General features: G+C 41.0%; 1 protein-coding gene across 5 annotated transcripts in view; it reads right to left on the bottom strand.

Annotated features, from left to right (window-relative positions):
• The window catches only part of STK39 (serine/threonine kinase 39), a 318329-nt gene that overhangs the window by 233821 nt on the left and 67711 nt on the right, over positions 1-16797 (bottom strand). For all 5 annotated transcript variants that reach the window (XR_013557279.2, XM_060624836.3, XM_060624837.3 and 2 more), the window contains exons 3-5: positions 8264-8372; positions 4974-5115; positions 3502-3557 (exon numbers count right to left, since the gene is read on the bottom strand). Coding sequence is in view for 4 of the 5 variants with exons in the window: in XM_060624836.3 (XP_060480819.1) it covers positions 3502-3557; positions 4974-5115; positions 8264-8372 (307 nt within the window). In the remaining variant the exon portion in view is untranslated. The remainder of the gene's footprint in view (positions 1-3501; positions 3558-4973; positions 5116-8263; positions 8373-16797) is intronic.

The raw sequence follows: 16797 nt of genomic DNA, 5'->3' as shown, positions 1-16797 counted from the left end.
TTCAAAGGCCGTTCACTGCTATTCTGACCCTCTCAGTGAGAAATGATCGTTTCATCACCAAAGAGAGAAAATTAGTTGTACTTCCTTATCAGCTTAGAGCAAGATTAATGACAAGTTAACTTCCAAGTTCCATTATTAATAAGCATTAGCTTTTTATAACTCATAAAAGCCCCTAAGAGCTGAACCCCTTGCAAGACTAATTTGAGGTACATGTGATCTCCAGGCAGTGCCAGGGAGATGGGCGCAAGCCTGCTGGTCCCAGGAACAGCAGGAGTGGCAGGGACATGAAGAAGAGCAGAAGTACGACGGCAGCTGCTATGTGCCTCTCGTGTGCCAGCCACTGCTAAGATCTCTGCGTGTGAGGAGCCTCATTTGATTTCACACACAAAAAAAAAGGCGAGGGGGGTTATATTTGTATCCCTCTTTTAAGGAAACAGAATCTTAAAGAAGGTGTGTAGCTTGACCAAGGTCACAAGGTGACCCGGGAATTTCAACCATGCCAGTTCATCCCAGACCTTGTACCCTTGAGTACCCTGGGCTGAGACCGCCTGAACAGATGTTTTCTGTTGTCACTTGTTTCGTTGAAGTTTTTTGTTTTGTTTTGCTTTGTTTTTGTTTTGTTTTTTCCTAAATGCCTCTGGCCTGTGGGGTAGGAGCCTCTCTCTAGAGTGAGGACAAGATGTGTACTTATAAGGCACTAACTTAGATGGCTCAAGAACAGAATTTGGTGTTAATAATAAAGGCCACCAAAGTAGGAAGGGGGAAGAGACATGAATCAAGAATGGCCTGAAACTGATCATGGTGGGTACACGAGGTTCTTCCTACTCTTCTCTACTTTAGGCTACGTATGAAAATTTTTATAATAAAAGGCTTAAAAAATGACTTTCACTTATTGACAGTTTATGAAGTCATTTCCTTTCATTGGTTTTACCAGGTCATACTTGTTCACACAGTTCAGAATTCAAAATGTTATAAAAGGTATGCACTATACAAGTCCCCCTCCCCATTACCCTTCCGTTTCTCTGTACAAAGATATAGAGGTATTTCTCCCCATTTCCCTCACAAAAGGTGACACAGTATATGCATTCTATTTCACCTTGCTGTATTCACTTAACTATGTAGCCTGGCGACACTTTTTTTCACGTCAATGTATACATTCTCCATTGCAGCTTGTGGGGGTCCCATAATGTAGATCTACCATGTAGCATATTTAATCGGGACACCTAAGTTGTTTCTAATCTATTGCAATCACAAACAGTGCTCTAATAAATAAGCTTATAATGTGTACTCCTGTCTACTGCCCTATTTTCTTGGTTGTACTATGCATTTCTCACATTTATTTAACTACTGCAACAACTGTTATCAGCAGGAGTAGATCCAAGTTTCATGGGATGTGAAGCTTACACAACTGGGAAGACCCTCTTTAAGATAAACAACACAAAATTAAAAATATGAAATTAGGTGTAAGTGTGTCTATTTCTTTCAAAGTAAAAATTCATACCAATTCACTGGTGTCCTAAAGATTAAGGTCATTTCTTCTGGAATAGTTTCAGACAACTGAACAAAAAATGCCTACATAAGAATACCCCCTGATGGTCTAGAACACCTCTCCAACTAAAACACTCCATCTCCACCTAGAACACTCTGCAACTCCCAGAAACACACTGCACTCACAGGGCCCTGAAGCTTAAGTTTCAATAGGTACAGGGTGCCTAGGTGGCTCAGTCAGTTAAGCGTCCAACTCTCGGTTGTGGGTCAGGTCGTGACCTCGCAGTTTGTGAGTTCAAGTACAACGTCGGGCTCTGTGCTAATAGTGCAGAGCTGCTTGGAATTCTCTGTCTCTCCCTGTCTCTCTGTCCCTCCCCTGCTCGTGCTATCTCAAAATAAACTCAAAAATATCCTTTACACCTGCAAAGGATATCTGTGTCTCCTTGAACGATTGGCATTATCATCACCATCTCACAGATGAGGAAACTGAGGCTCAGCGATGCCAACAGCCTGCCCCACACTGCACAGTGGGTACTAAACGAAGGCCTGTTTTGATTCCAAGGCCTTTGTGTTTAACTGATATACAGAGTGCCTACACAGTGGTCTTAAGCCAACGACTAATAATATTTGACTAAACTTATCTTTTCAAAGAGAGGACTAATAAAAGCTAACACTTGCAGTATTAGTTCTTCAGGGAAGAAACATTTGATTTGAAACAAATTCTCCATTTCCCTTTTGTATTTTCAAAACCTCTATTCTCTCCTTTAAAAGAAAATAAATAAAAGCCCCCGTGAATATACCCAACTAAATACAGAGCCCAAGGTCAGCACTGTGCTTGTCACACAAGTCAGGCATCACCTGACAGGTTCTCTGGCACCTAGAGAGGGACAAACAATGAATCAAAGAGATGACTCAAGGCTTATCCTTTGTGTTGGGGGTGTGTTTGTTTTCTGCTGAGCTCTCCTGTTTCTAATAATACCCCAGATCCTCGCATTTGTCTAGAAACTAGACTAGAACCAAGGACTGTGATCAACTCTGCTCTAATAACTTGATGTAGAAAGAACCTAACCCTAAATACTAGAAAAGAGGCTTCTTCCACTCCAACTCAAAAAGCAGCAGGCTGGACTGATTAAATATTTGGGGCAAACTTCAGCACTCAACAGCAGAAGCTACATCAGTGATTCTCACCAAGCGTGTCGCTGGGACGTGTTGCTAATAACATTCAATGCCTGCAAGCCAGAGGGCTGGGCTGAATACCCTGCAATGATGACAGGGACAGTTCGGTACAGGTAAGGGCTGTCCAGCCACAAATGCAAAAAGCAGTGATGGCTGAGAGGACTGAGGAGACAGGCCTTCATGGATGGGAGGGAGACACGAGTCAATACAGACATGGAGACACTTTACCCCAGACCTTTCGGGTTACTCTGGTGCAATAACAGAATGATAAGGTCTGCACACGGAGGGCACTTGTCTAGTGTACGCACTCTACCAACGTGTACTGCACCTGCGTGCCTACTGTCACGGACGGCCATGCAGGGTCACACTGAAGACCACAATAACCCACAGACTTTGAGAGTTCACCGTGCTTTCAGCACCGCTTCAGAAATAGAAGCGTTTAAATTAATCGAAGGGTACAAGGTTCTAAACTTTCAAACTCATCAAAAAAACTCTCAAAACTGCTTTTCTTGCAGTTAGATAAATACCACCTTTATTCAACCTGAAATTTAGCAAAAATGAAATTGAAAGCAAAATTGCCTCTATCAAAAGGCTATGTTCTAAAATAACATTATTTACAGGATGATTTAACAACAACTTAACCAAAACAACAGGAAAACATGTTCTGCCTCAGACCCAAATGTTCTCTAACAGGGCAGCCCAGATACATGCTTAATATAGATCACACGCATTCATTTGTTCATTCATTCATTCATTATTTATTTATTTGCAATGATTCTACATTCCTCGAAACTGGAACACTTCTGTCAGAAGAATTTTTATTTTTATCAGCGTTACCTGCTATTTGTACGGAACCATCCTCACCCAGAAGAATATTACCAGCTTTCAAATCCCTATTAGAAAAAAATGAAGAATGAATTATGGAATATAGACATTATATTGCATCAATTCACTCAGAGATTTAAAAACAATCATATAATGTAGCTGTTTAAAGTAATTATCATTTTATAAATATTAAAATTATATCACAGATTTAAAAAGCTACAGGGAGAAACGGCGATTTTATAGTTTGCTCCTGGGGGGTGGTTAGGATTTTAGTAACAAATATTTTATGTGAAATCATTATCCAAATTTAATTAAATCACGAGTGAGTACATTCTTTATGTTGTAGAGTTGGAGATCGCCCATTAACTCACCATACTATCTTTTCTCAAGAATTAAAGGTGATAATTCTATGTAAAGCTGTTCTACTTCCACTTAAATTTGTCTGTGGAACAATTCCAAATTAATCCCAGCAGCCTCTTAAACAATGGATTGGATCAGCCTCTCCCCTGGAGAGATACTGATTATAAATCCCAATTATAACATTCTATAATATATTTCTTCATTATATAGAAGTCTTAACACTTAAAAAGAAAAATAACAACTTACAAGTTTGAAACCTAAGGTCATGTTTTTTTCTAATTACCAAAAGACATGGCAGATATCCTTAAATATATGGCCCACATATAGCGCAAGGTAGGGGAATTACAATACCAGCATTACTAATAAATGGTTATTTACTCACAGCTATTCCTAGGGGCCCAAGTAATACTAACTCTTTTGAAACATCAAACACTCCTATTCTAGGCTGTTTGGCTATTTAAAGAATTAGCATTTTATGTCACAAAAGAAGATGAAATTAGCTACCCCCCCCCTTTCCTCACACCACCATGCCAAAAATAATGAACATATTACAACATTTGGAACAGTTTTGCCTGTATTAGATAGTTAGAGATGCTATCCTGTTCAATTAAGCATACTTCAAGAGTAGTATTGTTAATTTTTTTTAGTGAGTTCACTAGGTACTTTTTTATATTCTGCTTTTATTTCAGTGAAAATGGATAAAGCAATGCTAAGGATACTAATATATTTCATCAAAATTTATTCTCTCGGGGCACCTGAGGGGCTCAGTCGGTTAACCACCGATTTTGGCTCAGGTCATGATCCCCCAGTTCATGGGGTCGAGCCCTGCGTCGGGACTCTGTGCTGAGAGCTCAGAGCCTGGAGCCTGCTTCAGATTCTATGTCTCCCTCTCTCTCTTTCTCTCTCTGCGCCTCCCCCACTCATGCTCTGTCTCTCTCAAAAATAAACATTGAAAATAATTTTTTAATTTATTCTCGTTTCTTTAAGTACTTTTTTCACAACTATTTGGCCTAGCTCAGAAATAATGTTGATACCTACCAGCAATATGTTTTCCTTAACAGTCTTTACAAACCAGAGCTGAATATACAAATGGCTGAATTTAAACATCTCTGCAGAAGTCATACCTGTGAATCTGACCATTTCTGTGTAGATAGTCTAAGCCTTCCAAAACCTCTTTAAGAATTGTTGCTATTATTGCCTCTTCCAGAACTCCATTCTTGTGTTCCCCTCGGTTAACAATGTACTTTATGATATCCAACATAGAACCTAGGTGGAGAGACAGAAGAATCGAAACATCTGCGTAAGCACAAGCACCTTCATTACCTTTCTAGCTTGGGCTCCACTATTTAGAAAATTGAATGGAAATGTCAAAATACGTTTGTTTATTTGACGCAATTGCTCCCAAGGCACACAAACAATTGCATGGCAGCACGTGACCAGAAACACAAGATCCAAGTTTGCAAGAGCACTTTCAGCATAAGAATAATAACTCTGGGTCAGGATGCAAAAAACTGTTCACGGTCACTCCAGGGTTAGTCCTTTCTCCCACACATGCACAGTTGGTTACAGACTCAAAAGGGGATTCAAGATGTCCGAACTGAAAAAAAAGAGGAGGCGGTGGCCAGGGGAACAGACCGCAATGAACTGAGAGCCAGAAGCACAGTCTCCCTGAACATCTAGGACACAGGTAGGAGGGGAGAAAAAAAAAAGTATATTGCCTCCAGACCCCTGCTGATAACCAGAATATTCCTTTCTGTGACTCTGGGCAATCTTTATTTTTGTTTACTTGATCCATAATGTACTGACTTTTATAATGAAATAAATACACGGTACTTTGTTACCACGAACAGATTAGGATCCCTGGCATTCTGAGTTCATGTTTCAACACATACTAATTAATATTCCAAACCTACCGGTCATTTTAAAAGCCCTAATTACCTGGGGGTTCAACATTTCTGAAGAGTTAACAAATGGCTTACCTCAGGACCTGAATCTGGCTCTAGGCGCTCTATGATTAACTGGGAGTACTGAGTTTCCACATCAGGTATTACCACACCAGACTAGCTGCCTGCCCCTCATTAAGAGATTTCATATGATAAAATATTATAAAAGAAAACAAATACATATTTCCCCCTCAGAGAAACAAAACATCTATTTATTCATTGAATCTTAAATTCTTTAGTAGTTTTGAAAACAATACTTCCACAACTGCTTCATTTTCATATTATAAGTATATACCAGGTAAGGCACGTATGTATGCATTTCTGGCTTGCTAAAAGAAAAATGAGCAATAGTCCACATCGGCCCAGGTTTCTCTGACCTGTGGAAACCTGTTTAAAACTCGTTCTTCTTACCTAAAGCCCAGGCAGACTAAGTTGGATTCTTTTAAAAAGACAATGAAATTTTCTATCCAGTCTTCAGGCAACGGGATACGGGACATTGTTAAGCTAATCAAAGGTTAATTGGGATCAAAATAAAGACAGGAAGTAAAATTCTCAGTTTGAGCAGTGTTTCTGGGGCTGCCTAGGGTCCCAGGTCACCAGAACCTCGATCCCTGCAACAAGAGATTGGGTGAAGGGTCGTCTTACTGACAAAGCACCAGCCTCGGCAGAGACAAGGAGCAATGCCCACACTCAAACCCTGCAGTCTGGCTCCAGCAGGCTGCCTTTTTCTTTCTTCTTTCATTTCTTTCTTTTCATGTTTAATTAAAACCCGAAGTAGGCACTCAAGGAAACAATAACTAATAGGATTGACAAGACTGGGAACAGAACCTAACTCAGCTCTCCCAGGCTCCCCACTGAGACCCGCGCAAGTGGACCCAAAGCAATCACAGCATATTTGTCCTGTCAGCTCTGGGCCTCTGCTTGATCCAAGAGAGTTTCTTTACAACAACAACAACAAAAATGAAGATGCCTCCCACAATTCTGCCTTCACTGGAACCAGGTCTACAGGTTAAAACGGGCTCTACAATATAAATTCAGCTATACTGGTTCTGGCTTCATCCAGGCAGTGCAAAATGTCTTCCTCTGCTCCTAAACGACACTTCACGTCTGGAAAAGATATACAGAGTGATACATGTGGGAATGCTGGGTGTTACAGAGAAAATCACTGGGGCTTTCTAAGCTTAAATTTTCATGTCTGTAAAATGAAGGTGATAATTCCTGTGGTGTAGCACAGCTTTTAAGTCAACAGGTCCTACTGCCACAAATTCCGGTGCTCACAGCTACTGTGTATGTGACCTTGGGCAAGCTGCCCAACTCTCTTAAGTTTTGGGGAACTTTCTGAAGAGCAGGGACAGTGACACTAGCCATTCAAAGATGCTGTCCAGATTAAATGAAATAAGGTAAGTAAATTGCCTTGAGCAGAATCTAGCCACAGAGTAAGTGTTCAATAAAGTTAATGGCTACCATTATCATTCTCTATCAACTAGTGATGCTAAGAGATTAAAAGAAAAAATACGGCAATGTAAAAGTGCCTTATAAGTTAAATTGTCAATGACTTTTATAACTTCATTGACCTGAGGCCAGAGTGAAAGCTACTTTGCCTCTTCAAATGCAAACACAGGATGAAAATAGTGCCACTTCCGATCAACACTGCAAGCAAATAATTTAGCATGCACAGAGTTTCTCTCCATTTCAACTGAAACAAGATTTACTGAGTACCCACTGGGTGTCAGGTTCAATAAGGGAGAAGTCCATTAGACCATGCTCTCCTCATCAAGTCCACAATCTAATCTAAATCTGTACTGTCCAATATCATAGCCACTAGCCATCTGTGGTTATTTAAATATAAGCTAGTTAAAAATGAATAGAAATCCAGTTCCTCCAGAAATTCAGTAACACCAGCCACATGTCAAGTATTTAAGAGCCACATGTACCTAGTAGAAACTGGAGAGCACAGTTATAGAACATTTCCATCATCACAGAACTTTTAATGAACGGCACTGAGGTAATTCACTATATTACAATGTGTTAAGGACTTGAATAATATTAAAAACAGAGTTTAAACAGGAAGGACTGGTTAACTTTTGTGTTGCAGAGAGGACGTGACCTCTTAGGACTTTGGCATGTGGAGAAGGAAGGACAGACATCTAGGGCTGAGGAGCAGCACAGGGGAGACATCGGGGTGCAAAGGTATTTAGAGAGCCTCACCTACACCAAGAAGGCTGGGCAGAAAAAGACACGGATATTCTAGGAAGTTTAGCCATATTATGAAAGCTTTTCAATACCAACGTGAAGAAATCTGGGCTTTATTCTCTAGGTAAATAATAAACCAAGCAAAACTTTAAATACAAGAGTAAGGGGACCAAATGTAAAGTTGTATGCAATGTTACGGCTTGCACAAAAGACAAAAGAACACACACACACACACACACACACACACACACAAGCAAACAATAACAAAACCCACTTACCTCCACTTAGTAATTTCATGACCAGCCAAAGTTCATCTTTTACCACAAAAGAGGTGTAATAGGTCACTACGTTGGGATGGCTGCACTGACTCATGGCTTGAATTTCTTTCTATAAAAAGAACAAAACGTGACATAGTCTCACGGGGTAAAAATCGGGAAGCAAAACACACTGAGCACACCTAGGCACTTTTCCTACTTAAAAACATACGTGGGGGGCTGCTTAAACCATTAGTTCAAAGAAGCTGCATGAGAACTAAGTCATTCATCCAATTATCAACTTGCTGGAATTCAGAAAGGCCTCTTTAGGAGACCACAGAGCCCTGTGGACCGGTCCCAGGACACAGAAACCTCAGGGAGCATATCACCCAGATCACTCCCTACTCAGTAGCAGAGAGCCCCATCACACATGACTGAGTGCCTCCTGCCTGCAAGGAAGGCTGCGATAGAGAAAGAAAAGGCTGAGTGAGTCATTAGGGGACCTGGGTCCTACTGCCAAGCCTCAACTCTGGCGGGTCTTAGATCCTCCCTCATCCAAAACTGTTTCTGCTTCTCAGGACTGCTGTGATGGTAAATGAGCAAATACCCATTAAGATGCTAGAACATAATTTCCCAAATTCTATTTCATGGTAGATAGTTTATCAAGAAAAAAAAGGGGTGGGCAGACTAGTGGAATAAGCTCAAGAAACATCAGATCCTACATCTCACTCTAAAAGGGTTATAGGGAACATTATTACTGTCAAAGACTCTGAGAATTCCTGCAGTAGATAAGCTGTTTTAGTTGAATCCACATGAACAATGCAGTTAAATAATGCTTTGTGGGTCACAATTTAGGAAACACTACTACTATAGAGGAAAATAAGTTTCATATAGAGACACAAAACAATAAAGTTTTGAAATCAAATAGGCAACTTCAATAAACCACATTTTCCTGCAATACTTAAGTTCCCATTGGTTTTGGTGTATTGTCTTAAGTTATTGCCAGATAACTCCTATAAAGCTTCAGTCTCCAAAGGCAAGGGAAATAAAATCAAAAATGGAACTATTGGGACCTCATCAAGATAAAAAGCTTCTGTACTGCAAAAGAAACAATCAACAAAACTAAAAGGCAACCAACAGAATGGGAAAAGATATTTGCAAATGACATATCAGATAAAGGGTTAGTATCCAAAATCTATAAAGAACTTACCTAACTCAACACCCAAAAAACAAATAATCCAGTGAAGAAATGGACAGAAGACATAAATAGACACTTTTCCCAAGAAGACACCCAGATGGCTAACCAACACATGAAAAGATGCTCAACATCACTCATCATGAGAGAAATACAAATCAAAACCACACTGAGATACCAGCTCGCATCAGTCAGAGTGGCTAAAATTAACAACTCAGGAAACAACAGATGCTGGCAAGGATGTGGAGAAACAGGAACCCTCTTGCACTGTTGGTGGGAATGCAAACTGGTGCAGCCGCTCTGGAAAACAGCATGGAGGTTCCTCAAAAAATTAAAAATAGAAGTACTCTACAACCCAGCAATAGCACTACTAAGAATTTATCCAAAGGATACAGGAGTGCTGATTCATAGGGGTACCTGTACCCCAATGTTTATAGCAGCGCTTTCAATAATAACCAAATTAAGGAAAGAGCCTAAATGTCCATCAACTGATCAATGAATAAAGATGTGGTTTATATATACAATGGAATACTACTTGGCAATGAGAAAGAATGAAATCCTGCCACTTGCAGCAATGTGGATGGAACTAGAGGGTATTATGCTGAGTGATATAAGTCAGTCGGGGAAAGACAGATATCATATGTTTTCACTCATATGTGGAACTTGAGAAACTTAACAGAAGACAAAGGGGGAAGAGAAGGGGAAAAAATAGTTACAGAGAGGCAAATCATAGAAGACTCTTAAATACAGAGAATAAACAGAGGGTTGATGGTGGGGCGGGGTGGGAGAGGGGAAAATGGGTGATGGGCATTGAGAAGGGCACTTGTTGGGATGAGCACTGGGTGTTGTATGTAAGCGATGAATCATGGGAATGTACCCCCAAAACCAAGAGCACACTTTACACACTGTGCGTTAGACAACTCGACAATAAATTACATTAAAATGAAAAAAGAAGAAAGAAAAAAAAAACACTAGAAAAAAAACAAAATAAAATAAAACTTCAGTTAACCCTCAATCAAGGGTACCAGACTAGTGTAACTCCCTCTCAAGGTGCCGTCCAAAAGCCACAAAAAAATAACGTAAGTCATCAAAGAAACCTTATACATGCTATGATGTATTTATGATGAAAGAAAAGTGCATTTATGCATCGTATAAATATTTTCAATAGTAATGAGCATCTAGTTAACTCTGAATTAATTTTAAATCACCCAGACGAAAGATTCCAAATGGGGATGCAATCCTTGCACATCCAGTACTACTTAATCCTCAAAGTGCCAAGACCCTATTTCTCAGAATACTGGACCAAAACACTATGACATGTAACACACATATATACCTTAGTTTATATGTTTATATAAGTGCTTTTTACCAAGGATAAACATAGAAAAAAATCACTAATTTTTCCATTTTCATTATATAACAACACTTTCTATTGCTCATTTCCTTCATCCATTTAACTAACTACAGGTTTTCTAAATCTGACACTTTTCAATTCAGCTACTCCTGTCCTTTGAACAAGATCTGAAACCTGAGGTCCAGTTTCCATCTGTTTCTGGTGTTGGGTTTTGATATCACGAGATGCCGCTGAAGGAGAAATGCAACACTGCACAGGCCATTCCTACCTTAAGTCACTAGCACCTGTTCACTGTGGGGACGGACGGCTCACTTGGAAGGCGTGCAGCATCAGGTAGGGTCCGGTATACACACAGATGCCCCCCGCTGCTCACAGAAAGGAGAATGATGTTTCTTGAAAGTGTGGGTGCTCCACATTCTCATCATTTCACATTTAATGCAAATGAATGCTTATCTAGCTTTCTAACTCCAAACTTTTAAATCATTAATCTAAATGAACAATAAACAACCAATGCCCATATGAAAGGAAATTCTTCTGCACTGAAGCAATACTGGGCCAAACTCTGGAAAAACCCGTTTTCTTGCACTTTCCATTTAGATGGGCAGTATCACTTCCTACCCAGAGTATCAGGTTCTCCAACACTGCAGTGAGCAAACTATTTGTGTCGGGGGTGGGGGCATGCATACATGCGTGGGTATATGCGTGTGTATGTGTGTGTGTGTATGTGTGAAAGAGAAAGGGAGGGAGGCAGGGAGGGAGAGAAAGTAGGGGGGAGAGGGAGAAAAGGGAACAGGGGGAGATGTATAGAGGGAGGGAGAGAGAGAAAAACTCTTTAACCTGTGGATATAACTTACCAAGTTCTAGTCCTTCAAAATTTTGGGTCTTAGAGGTACCAGATGGACATTTAAAGGTCCTGAAGATTTGGGGGCACCTGGGTGGTTCAGTCGGTTCAGCATGTGACTCTGCTTTTCAGCTCAGGTCATAAACCTAGGGTCATAGGATCAAGTCCTGAGTCAGGCTCTGCAATGAGCATGGAACCTGTTTGGGATTCTCTCTCTCTCTGCCTCTGTCCCTCTCCTGCTCTCTCTTTCTCTCTCTCTAAAATAAAAAAAAAATAATAATAAAATATAAACGTCCTGAGGATTTAAAAGAAAGAGGCAGGGAGAGGGACACAGATACTGCCCCTAGTAATACACCCCTGGACCAACACGAAGGCAGATGGAGGCAAAGACAGAAAACCTCAGAGCAGACTTACCATCAGTCTGACCACTCATAACCTCACATCCTTCCTTGCAGCCTCACAGTTCCTCTTCACTGCTTCGCTAGGGTTCCATATCCCCACTCCTACATCATGCAATTTCCTACACAAGCCATTCCATGTAGCAGAGCCTCTAATACTTAAAGACATGGGAAAATCTGCCTTAGGGAGAAACAACAGTCACTTAGCCTCAGCGTATGACCTGTGCTATCACTGAGCCTCCATGATAAGTATTTCCACAAGCAGTGCAGAAATACACTCACAGAAGAACAAATGAGGTGTTCTACCTGCCTATCCAACATTATTTCAGTTTATACGTAAGCCTTGTATTTAGTTGCCTTCTAGAGAGATGCAAAATTTTATATTTATATATTTGTATTTTTGCTATGGTCTGAATGTTTGTGCCCACCCCCTGAATTCATAAGCTGATGGCCTCAGGAAAGGGGGTCTTTGAGAGGTGACCGGGTCTTGCGGATGGAACCCTCATGAATGAGATTTGTGCCAGTATAAGAGACCCCAAAGAGCTAGCCTGCCCCTTTTGCCACAGGAAGCAGTGAGAAGTCTGTGACCTGGAAGAAGGCTCCCACTCGACCATCCCAGCACCTTGACCTTGGACCTCCAGCCTCCAGAACTGTGAGAAGTAAATTACTGTTGTTTGTAAGCCATCAAATCTGTGGGATTTTTCTTACAGCAGCCTGAATCAATTAAGACAACTGTATATACTTTTTATATTTTATATGTTGAAAATATAAATATTTCTTGAATCAAATGTTCTTTCCATAGAACTACTCTCTCCATTTCTTTTCAGAACAGTGATGGCAGCTGCTCTTTGAATCCTTCCCTGGGAACAGTCTACCAGATAAATTATCCAAGCTTTTCCCATTGTCCTAACTTCACTCACAGGATAGGCAAAGCCCTTTATTCCCAAACATATTCATTTCTCTCTATTTCTAAAAGTGACAAAAGTATTGCCCAAAGATGATTAAGTGGGTATGATTAAAAAAAAAAAAAAGTTTTTAGGGCACCTGGGTGGCTCAGTCAGTTGAGCTCCAACTCTTGATTTCAGTTTAGGTCATGATCCCAGAATCTTGGGATCAGGCCCTGCATCAGGCTCTGTACTGAGAATGCAGCCTGCTTAAGATTCTCTCTCTCCCCCTCTCTGCCCACCTCCCCATCGCCCCCCAGACCCACTCATGCTCACTCTCTAAGTAATAAAATAAAAAAGGTTTATCCAATTCTCCCTACAAAATAAGCGGGTTCTAAAACTCTATTCCCTTCACTAGGATACAATCCATAGATGCATGATTTGGAAAAATGCTTCTCAAACTTGAAAGTGTACACAGATCACCTGGGGACCAAGTGAAAATGCAGATTCTGATTCAGTTGGTCTGGGGTGGGGCCTGAAATTCTGCATTTCTATCAGGCTTCCAAGTAAACTGGTTAAGTCCAGAAACCAGACTCTAAGTGACTAAGTGGTGGAAAGCAAACAGAGGCACTTGGGTATGGGGACAGGTGAAAGGAAGGAGCACCAAGGGCCACAGTGAAGGTGATGGGGTTAGAGCCTGAGGAGGGGAGTAAGCCCAGAGGCACCGCCTAGCTGAGTCTGACCTGAAGAAAGGGGTAGGAAACAAAGCTAGAAATAGGGGAGACTAGTAAAAAATTCACAGGGAGAAAAAAACACGAGGTCAAGATCTGAAGAACTTACACAACTCTGAAATCTGGACAACACATGTGCCAAAACTGCAGTCGAGGACTGTAACACAGTGACTCCTTTGGAAGAGTCTAGTGAAATAAGACAGACATGCCATCAGGTGCCAAAGCAAGCCACAGCCTGGTATTTAATCTGCCCTGTGGACCAAAGAGCTGCTCATGCAGCTTCATCTGAAACACACCACAAACGAAATTTCACAAGAGTGGGAAAACAGGCCTAAAATGGGATAGCAAGAAAAAGGCCTCCCCATCTGCCAGCACTGAAGCGGCAGCCACAGCAGCAGCCCTCTGCTGGGAGCTGGGTGGGCGGACGACAGACCTATGAGGGACACGCACGTGCAGCTGCGGGGCCAGCCTGGCCACATTTGCCCAACCGGGGCACGATATAGGCCTCTCACGTGGGATAGTCCAGGTTTGGTGGGGGACACAAAACACACAGAGTATCCTACCATAGAATATCCCGGAAATAGGATTGCTTGGGAGGAAAAAAAAAAGAAAAAACTACCAAAAAACCAAAAACTGAAAAAAATGGAAAGAAAGTATATTTAAGTGTTTATGAGGGCTTTCGTAATAGTGCTCTATGGCCTTTGTTCCTCCTACCACCACCATCACGAAAGAAAGAAAGAAAGAAAGAAAGAAAGAAAGAAAGAAAGAAAGAAGGGAGGGAGGGAGGAAGGGGAGGAAGGAGGGAAGGAAGGAAGGGAGGAAGGAAGAAAAAAACCTTCTCCTATAAACCATACTGAGGACAAGCAAGAACTGTGGTTCACAGGGTTGGGAGCCACTGAGGAAGAGCTAAACTCCTAAGACAGGGCTGGCTTGGAAGCTTGGCTAAGCCACTGAGCAGCCCGATTACCCCAGCAGGTTACCCCATGTCCTTGAACCTCAGTGTCCTGTCATAAAAGGAGATTATTAATGCCGTCTACATAGGATTTTTGTGAAATAAGTGAAACGAGACCTACAGCACTCCTCGCAGGATGCCTAGCACATAACACAAGCGTTAAAAGACAGCCTCTCAATGTCTCGGTTCCTTCTCTGCAGATGAGCAACCCCATACTGATCACTTACCTCAAGTGTCCCAAATTCCTGACTCAACCTCAAAGAAACGGAGACAGACGCTGGCAGCAGCGCCTACCCTGCCCTACAGAAACATCAATCACAGAACGTGCTCCGTGTGTCCTGCCAGCTCTAAGAGTCTGTAATGTGTGTATAGGTCACTGGGCCACGAGTCTGTAGCTTTATTCCTGACTCTACGTTGTCTCCCACAGGAGTTTTCCTAAGTACTTCACCCCGTGTTTAATTCATACCACCCTGTCATATTTCATGCATCCTGGTACACCGCCTCAAGCCCTTTTGTGATAAGGAGCCTAACATATACTTATGCAAAGGGTTCAAAACACCTAGCATAGGGGCACCCGCCTGGCTCTGTGGGCAGAGTGTGCAACTCCTGATCTCAGGGTTGTAAGTTCAAGCCCCCCGTTGGGTGCAGAGGTTACTTAAAAAATAAAATCTTTTAAAAACAAAAATAAAAAAACACAGAGCACAGAAAAGAGTTTGAAGATATAATAATTAGGAAAAGTTAAAGCCTAGTGTCTTTTGTTCCTAAAACCAGGAGATTCACAAAGTACTGAAAGAAATTTCATTACAGAAAAGAAACAGTTTAAATGGATTCTGAATTCAAAATAATAAACTACACTTAACCAAATTAGCATATTTTCACAGCTTATGTAAATCCTAAATAAATTCTTCTTCATCTGATATTGGTGGCAAAATATCCCACTCAGCCTTAGTTAGGAATCAAATTTCTCAGCCTCCAAAATCATGTGCAGTTAAATCTGAGAAGATGTTATTTCTAACTTTATTCTAGAGCAGTGGTTTTCAACCTTGGCTGCACATTGAAATCACCTGGGTAGCTTTAAAAAATACTAGGGCCTGGAGCCTAGCCCCAGAGATGCTGATGCAAATTGGTTTAGGATAAGAGGCTGGGAATGAAAATTTTCAAAAGCTCCTAGGTGATTCTAATGTTCGGCCAAGGTTGAGAACTACTGTTTTCAAGCTAGGCACTAAGATGCATCATTCCTTCAATGAAACACTGAGAGAAACACCTACCTCTCAGGCATACTTCCACACTACAACTTTTAATCCTTTAAAAAGGGGAAAATATGTATGATTTACAAATACTATCAAATGAAACCTATATTTCCAAATGCAAGAGATAACCAGATACATCTTTTAAAATGTATGCAACATTCTGCAGGCATTTTAAGAACTCCTTAAATGGTGAGGGTAACCACGTTAAATAACACTTTTCAGAAAGTCATTCTCCAGCTTGCAATTCCATAACAATTCCATAATAGCACCATCATGAAGGGTAACCTAATATTCATAAATAGCCCGATACTGTAAGTGGCAGAATTAAAACAAAGACAAAAACAAAACCCATAAATTTCTATGATCTCAAATGTCAGACAAGAAAAGATTGACAAAGTTGTTACAAGAGCAATGTATTTTTTTTGGACTGTCATTTTCAATCAGGCAAATGTCAGTATCAGGTCTTTCAATGTAAAAAACTATGTATCACATGTGCAGCAAACTCTTACCTCTTTTCAAAGAAGAGTATCAAAAGGGAAAAACCTACTTTAAAAAACGTTAAGTGAAATATTTCGACTTGTACCCAAATGTATCAACCATTGTTCCTTGCCATTTAGTTTTGTAGTTATTTTTATAGGACTTGGTATCTGTGTTTATCCAAGTGAAGTCCATTGAAGACAGGATTAGAAATGGGAAAAGTCTAGATAAGACAGGGAAATATTTTTTAAGAAATTAGGAGAAAGAGGGGCCAGGGTGGCTCAAGTCACTTGAGCGCCCCACTCTTGGTTTCGACTCAGGTCATGGTCTTGCAGTTTTGTGGGTTCAAGCCCCGCGTTAGGCTCTGTGCTGGCAGTGCAGAGCCTGTTTGGGATTCTCTCTCTCTCTCTCTCTCTCTCTCTCCCTCTCTCTGCCCCTCCCCTACCCATGCTGTCTCTGTTTCTCTCAAAATAAAT

The sequence above is a fragment of the Panthera onca genome, chromosome C1 (assembly GCF_046562875.1).
Source record: "Panthera onca isolate mPanOnc1 chromosome C1, mPanOnc1 haplotype 2, whole genome shotgun sequence".
Taxonomy (NCBI): Eukaryota; Metazoa; Chordata; class Mammalia; order Carnivora; family Felidae; genus Panthera; species Panthera onca.
The sequence above is the reverse complement of the archived record's forward strand: the minus strand, read 5'-3'. Positions and strand labels throughout refer to the sequence as shown.